We start from the raw sequence: 7,605 nt of genomic DNA on the forward strand, positions 1-7,605 counted from the left end.
TTAAATTTACTTAGATTGATTGTCTGTATATAGTTAACATGTTTCCAAATAAATCAAACAAATTGGACAGAATGAAGGTAAAAAATTTTTGATTGTCAGATTCGATCTGAATTCATTCAAAATTATTGAAACTTGTGTGTGATTAAAGCTGCACATCTTCTAAATCATTTATGTTGTAAAACCATTGAAACTGTTTATAGGAACACATTTATTTGTCTTCACATACACCCCCCACCCCAAGATCAGAGACTCCGGAATATATCGTCCATCTAGGGTTTATTTTATAGCAGTTTTATTAAATCTTTTGCTGGCTGGTGATAATAAGATTTTTTTTAATTGTTATTTATATTCATGTGGTGTGTAAGTATTTGTTTTTAAAATGCTTGTTCAGCTAAATCTGGCCCAGCAGGAATACATCCTGTCTGTATTTGATCTTTTTTAGGGTCACATGGAGCAGCTTTTATTTTTCTATCCTTGATTCATTCAGGAGTCTCTGTTTTGATTAAATCTTGTTTTAGTTAATTTTTTTTCCGTACTCCTGTAGAATAAATCAGAGTAAATATGTTTTCATTTCACTTCATGTGGAGTCGAACATATCTTCACAGAGACATCTGCTCATGTAATCATTAACGCTGCCTACCTCCTGAACGAACGTAGAGACCTGGTCCAGTGGAGCGTGAGACACGTCTCCGCACACCAGGCTGTCCTTCAGGGACTCTGGACTCAGCCGAGCTCTGTCTTTTTTAACAAAGTACACCGTCTTGTGTTTGGAGCCGGCAGAGATGGAGGCTGCAGGCTCCGGTAATCCAGCTGAGTTTGTACACACCACCAGAGTCCTCCGGTCCGATTGGTCCAAGAAGTCCTGCAACACCTGCACGTTGTCCTCGTTGGACACACATTTCTGCCATCTGTCTTCCTTCAGTTTCAGAGTTCTCAACACCAGGTCTGCAATGAAGTCCAGTCTTAGGTCCTGGGCAGCAGGTGGCTCGTCCATGTCCTCAGGGTGCTGTCCCAGGTCAGTCCCGCTGAGTGCAGGGAGTGATTTGTGTCTCGGCCTCCATGGTAACGCTGTGTTTGCATTAATCAGGCCGTTGCTTAGGGGACACGCAGACCTGGAGGTGACCCGGGACCAGGACTTCCTCCTGCCTGAACCTTGACCACCATTGTTCTCTGTCGAGCTATTGTTTGAGTTTGGGGGGAAGTTGTGATCAGTGCACGAGAAAAGCCCCTGGTGTTAAAACCTGCACCCTGTGAACGAAACGGGCACATTGCAGCTCCACTCCCTTCAAGACTCACACCCCGTGAAGGCGAGGGGGCAAAGATGTTTGTACCCATGTGTGCCATTAGTAAAACATTTCATGAATCATTAAACACATTAAAAGCTGTTTACTCTAAGGAACTTTCTAAAACCAATCGTTGTGTGGTACATCTTTAACTGGAGTCCATCCAATTCAAGATGGCTGCCACAGCTAACGGACCTCAGGGAAAACAAAAATAACTCCAACTCAGACAATATGATATGACAGATACTGACTTGTTTCAGCAGTTTATTCATAGTTAGAACTTTTGGGAGAGTGGTGGTGCAGAGGTTTGAGAAGGTGGGCCTGTGATCGGAAGGTCGCTGGTTCGACTCCCCGGACCGACAACATCAAACTCAAACGTCTTTATTGTCATTCGCTTCACATGTGGTACATGAGGTGGAACAAAAAAGTGGGTGGAAAAGGTGAAACACTCACACCTGCCTCCACCCTAATTTGCTCCACTTTGGACCCTTGAGCAAGGCTCTTAACCCCCACCATCTGCTCCGCTGGGTGCCCTAGATAGCAGCTCTCTGCTCCACACAGAGTTCTGTGGTAGCTCGGTGGTCTGTGGTTGAGTCAGGAAGGAGATTTGACGTAAAAATAATCACCGCACTGAAGAAGAGAAGAAAGCAGCTGAAACTTTTTAATTTAGGTTAACCTTCCTAGCGGGGCGAGATCCCACACGCACTTATGATGTGAACGGGTCAGTTGTGACCCGTCTTAAATCAGCCAAAAAATGCCCTCAAAACAGTGTTTTTTTAAGAAGTATTAGAACACATCTCTAAAGGAACATCCCTGAAGGAACAATCTCCGCTTGTGGTTTTTTTTGGCGTTCCACCCCAAGTCAATCTGGGTCCACAAGACAAATGCATTGTATGCAGACACATCTAGGATGTTGTAAAATACAACCATTGGCCATCTCCTGGTCATTTGCTGGCAAGTGTAGGTGGCAGTCAGCTTGTCCAGGGTGTCCACTCCTCATTTGTTTTTATTGTAGTCCAGGATGATTTCAGGCTTTTTGTCACTTCTTGTTGACACAGCTGCATCTTTGTGAAGAGTGGACATAAGTACCACACTCCGGTTCTTTTTGGGACAGTATGAAACAACACTGGTGGTTTCTGTAAAAGCAAATTTTGAAGACAGTGGAGCCCTGTCTTTCACCGGCAAAATTTCAAGGGGCAGCTCAGGTTTGTTTTTTCTTATTGTGCCCACCATGGTAAGTTTCCTCTTGAGAAGTTCTTGTCCAAGATCAAAGCTGGTGAAGAAATTGTCACACGTGATATTGTGACCCCGCAGTCCAGTAGTCATATCAAGGATTACCCGTTTTCCTTGATTCTTCTCAGGGATGCCAGCTGCAAGTTTGCCTGTGTAAATCTGTAGATTCCAGGCATAGCTGGTTTTTGCATCACAGGCTGCCCAGATTTTTATGCCATATTTGCCTGGCTTACTGGGCATGTATTGCCGGAAGGGGCATTTTCCACGGAAAGGGAGAAGATGCTCATCCACTGTCACCTCTGGTCCTGGGTTGAACATCAGTGGAAGGAGCTTCACCCATCTATCCCAGACGTCTTTGATGGGAGCAAGCTTGTCAGACCGTGCTCTAGTATCTCTGTTGTCAAATCTGAGGACTCTTGAGATCATTTGAAAGGTCTGAAGTGACATTGTTGCGCGGAAAATACTCCTGCCTGTGGACACATCCCAGAGACTAGTAAGGGCCTCATTGCTGGATCTGTACACGCCAGCGAGAAGAAGAACACCAATAAAAGCATCCAGGCACTCCTCATCAATGTCTTTCCAAGTGTCACCGTGAACTTTTTTCCCTTCGAGGTTTGTCATAGCAATGATGACTTTCTTTAGTGACAATGGCATAAACAAATCAAAGCATGTCTTGATGTCACTTACTCGTGTCACAGCAAACCTTGTAATCCCAGGGGTCATCTTCATAACATTTTCAGCAGCTTCCCTGCCATGTGAAACAGGAGGAATCGCACTCCAAGTGATGTTACCCTTTTTGGATTTATAGGTTTCAGTTACAGGAGCAGCTTCAGCACCTGTGCCCTCCTCATCCGACGAGTCTGTGTACTCTGATTCATATTCAATAGCATCGTCCTCCTCAGAAACTGGCTCATCTGTGTCACTAGGTGTGTCCTCTGCATCATTTTCAGCAAGGATGTGATCTAGAGCTTCTTGTACTGTGAATCTTCTTTTCATTTTGGTATGCAGCCAAGCTCTAGGTAAAATGGAGTGTCTGTTTCTACATGTCTCTACATGCCCATGTAGAGACACACCCAGGTGGGTGTGTCTACCTAGGTCTGCCTATCAAGATGGGCAGGGCTATCCAGGTAGGCTTATCTCTACATGGGCATGCCTCAACATGTCTCTGCATCTACAGCTGGATGAACTTTTTCAGTTTTTGGGAGCAGAGTATGAGGGACTTATCAATAAAAGTAGTACGGATAAATGGGGATGTTTTGGTCAGTGAAGTAGACAAACAGGTAAAAACAGAAGGCCCTAACATATGTATGACAAAGTTAGTGAGGTCACAGTGTGTTTATGATTTCAGTTTTGACACTGATTATTGGTTGATAGTCTTATACCATAACTGGGTCACAAATGACCCCAGCGCGGCAAGTGCGTGTTGTTCTATAAAAAATAAAAAATAAATTTAGTGAAAAAAATAATAATTTTTTTTATTTAAATAAAGGTTCCAGACAAAGTCAAAAAGCCTTGATGCAAAAAAAAATATTTAAAAGACAGTATCATGATTTAAAATTTAAAATGGGTCACTACGGACCCTAACATAGTAGGAAGGTTAAAATAAAGAGAGGAAAAAAAAAGCTAAATTTTGTATTTACATTCCATATTCCAGGAAAACATTTAAATCAATATTTTCTAAATAAATCTGAGCGATACTTTTTCATTGCTTAGATCGGTACAGAGTAAAAAAACATGAAGAATTCTGGGACGTACAGAAGAAATTCCATGCTTGTTGTCTGTGTGAATGTAGTGGTTATGAAACTGTTTCAGTGGAAGTAAAGTTCAAGGGAATAAGATGCACTGTGGGCAGCACGGTGGTGCAGTTGGCAGAGCTACTGTCGCTCAGTGAGCAGGTTAACCTGGTTCAAATCCCAGTCTGGGGGCCTTTCTGGGTGGAGTTTGCATGTTCTCTCCGTGCTGTGCGGGTTTTCTCCAGATTGGTTTCCTCTCATAGACCAAAAACATACATGTTAGGCTGATTGGTAACTCTAAATTGTCCCTAGGTGTGAGTGAGAGAGTGAATGGTTGTTTGTCTCTATGTGTCCCTGTGATGGACTGGAGACCTGTCCAAGGTGTCCCCTGCCTCTCGCACAGTGATAGCTGGACATGGGCACCAGTGACCCCCGTGACCCAAAAAGGAAGAAGCGGGTAAAAGATAATGGATGGATGAAGATGTGCTGTGCCTGTTGATCTAGTGATCTATGATTGATTATTCTGGTCTTGCTGGTTAAAAACCACAGAGTGATGCAGTAAAATGAAAATACATTTTCTTTAATGTTACTTTTCTGACTACAATTGTATATTTAGTCTTTAGAGAGTGGTGCCTGTTCAAAGTTTATGTTTTGAGAGTTTATTTACAGATCGTGTCTCAATGGGTTATGTCTGAGTTAACACAGGAGAAGTCGCTTCTGTTCGTCCTTTACAACACTGGAAGTGATCGAAGTAACACTGTGTCTGTGCCTGTTTTCACGATTCCCCTTTACAGGAGTGAAACATTTTCATGTGTCATATGTTTTTATGTATAAACTTGTTAGAGATATTGAAAAATTGTTGTCTGTTTACTGAGAAGTGTTGACTGAACCAAACTTTCTGACTAAACAAAGGTCATAAAAGGTCCAAAATGACCCTGAAAGACCTGTTCATTGTTTTATTCTCGGAGGTTTTAAAATCCAAACTATTTTGCACATATAAACTGATAAGATACAAAGATATTACACAGAGCTCTCATAAAGCATATTGAATTCCACGTTAGAGACAAATCCTCTTCAGAAGCACCAAACATGCTGTTTGGTCTTGTAAGGGGAAACAAATGTCTCTTATCTCCTCTTCCCTTGCCAGGGGTGTTGCTCGGAAGCAACACATGTTTATGTCAGAATTAAACAACATCTTTATTTTTGCATGCTTCAAAATGTGTGAACAAGAGAGAATTGTATAAATATTCATATATTACCTGACATCCAGGGGCCCTCTGTACAATTCTGACATGTGTCAAGTCTGTTCCCACATTTATAGATTGTTTTCTCAACCCTGTGACACTTCCTGTTTTAAATTTATATCCAATCAATCAGGCACACATTAGCTGTCATCTCTTTCAACTGAGTATGTGGCACATTTCTCTTTCCATTAGACAAATTTTAGCCCCCCCCGCCACACACACACACACACACACACACATAAACATATAATCTCACGATGACTGTGAGATACTGATTATCCCCTTGGTAACCTGTTACATTATCTAGTCTTACTAAAGTCGTTCTGACCTATTAAGCTGCTCTTTAACTCATCATTAATTATTTTATAATACCCATACATTCTCAAATTGTGTGAACTATAATTCAACTTTATAGTTGTTGTTTTTTAACTGATCAAGAACCTGTGATTTATTTAGTTTTTTCCTTAAAGGCCTTATAAGGAACTATTTTCCTACTGACAGCAGAATGTGTCAGGGTGTCACGGTCAGCGGCCCCCGCTGCCCCCCCCATCTGCCTAAGCCTCTGCTTTCTCCTTCAAGCTGCAACCAGGAACCAACATTTATATCTTCAAACAATCATCCCACAAACTAAATCATTTCCTTCCATTTCTAGGTTCTGTCTCTGTCTGCTCTTTATATTTTTGTTGTTCTGCTCTGTGTGATTTTCTGTTTATCTGATTCTGTTATTCTCCACTCACTCCTCAGTCTGCCTCTCCACTCAATCTTTATCATTCACACCTGTCCCTCATCAGCCACCTGCCCAGGTGCTCTCGTTACTCACTCTCCCTCTGTCTCATAAAAAGCCTGTCTCTCCTTCACTTTTTGTCCGGTGATTGTTCTGTGTTTACAGACATCTCAGTCCTCGTCTATCTTGTCTGTTTCTTGTCCACCTGATCATCTGCTCTGCCTTGTTCCTGATCCTGTTGCCCAAGTAAGTTTTGCTGCACCGACAGCTTTTTGTTTTGTTATTGAAATAAATTGTTTTTGTTTTTGAACTCCTGCCTCGCTCGCCTCTCTGCATTTGGGTTCCAACACTGAGGATCGTGACACAGGGTTGATTTTAAAAGTTAGCAGTCAATAAAAATATATTATTTATCGGTTTATGGCCTAGTTTACACATCTGACAGATATTCTAGTCATCTTTATATGATCTTTGTTCCATAATTCATAATTAAACATTATATTAACCAACCCATATTATGTTATTTTCCACAATTTATCATCAAAATTTATTTTATTCATAACAGTCTTTAAATCAACCTTTAAGAATTTTTATTTTATTTTATTACTACAGTTGGTACATGTTGGCATTCATTGGGGGAACATGTAAAAAAATTCATACTGAAAAAATTAAAGGAGAAATTTAAAGTTATATCTTTTTAAAGCAACATTTATGATGACATATATTATGGATTTTTTTTTCTTAATAAGTGTTCTCTTAGCTTGTCTTTAAATAATAACAGATATTATGATTCTTTAAACATTATGTATTAACTGAGCAATAATCAATGCTAAACTGGTGTGTACTATTCATGTCAAACTTTATTATAATAAAATGTAATAAGTCCTGACCGCTAGATGGCAGCAAAGGTCTTACCTCATGTTCCTCTGCTGGGAAAAGAAATTGTTTCCTGTTAGTTTTTTTTAGTTTTTTTTCTCAGTGTGTTCCTGGTTTAAGTTTTGTCTTTTTTCCCCTAGAATCTCAGTTTACCATCATTTCAGAAAAGCTCTAACGTCTGATTTGATGCTTTTTATCATGAAAGTGTGTAGTTTTTTTCTCCAAGGCTCAAAGCTCAATTCATTTATAAAGCAAAATAAAAATTCACAACTGCGATGCATCTCTTTTTATCAACGCTGCCAAAGGTGAAAAGGCAAGAATGGTGGACATGTTTGTTTCCTGTTAACAAAGTATCTCACAAAACACAGGATGAATTTCAAAGAAACTCACAAATTCATCTTTGGATGTGCACCTCCAACTGATGATCCTACAATTTCATTCAACCTTTATTTAGACAGGTAAATCCCATTGAGCCTCGAGGACTCATTTACAAGAGATCTGATTTCAACAAAGAA

The 7,605-nt window shown here is 40.5% G+C and overlaps 1 protein-coding gene across 1 annotated transcript in view; it reads right to left on the minus strand.

Annotated features, from left to right (window-relative positions):
• Window positions 1-994, minus strand: part of dnah9 (dynein, axonemal, heavy chain 9) — a 428,033-nt gene extending 427,039 nt beyond the window's left edge. The window contains exon 1 of the mRNA XM_037691599.1: window positions 637-994. Within this exon, the coding sequence (XP_037547527.1) occupies window positions 637-994 (358 nt within the window). The remainder of the gene's footprint in view (window positions 1-636) is intronic.
• Window positions 995-7,605: the final 6,611 nt, after the last annotated feature.

The sequence above is a fragment of the Nematolebias whitei genome, chromosome 17 (genome assembly GCF_014905685.2).
Source record: "Nematolebias whitei isolate Nwh7 chromosome 17, NemWhi1, whole genome shotgun sequence".
NCBI lineage: Eukaryota > Metazoa > Chordata > Actinopteri > Cyprinodontiformes > Rivulidae > Nematolebias > Nematolebias whitei.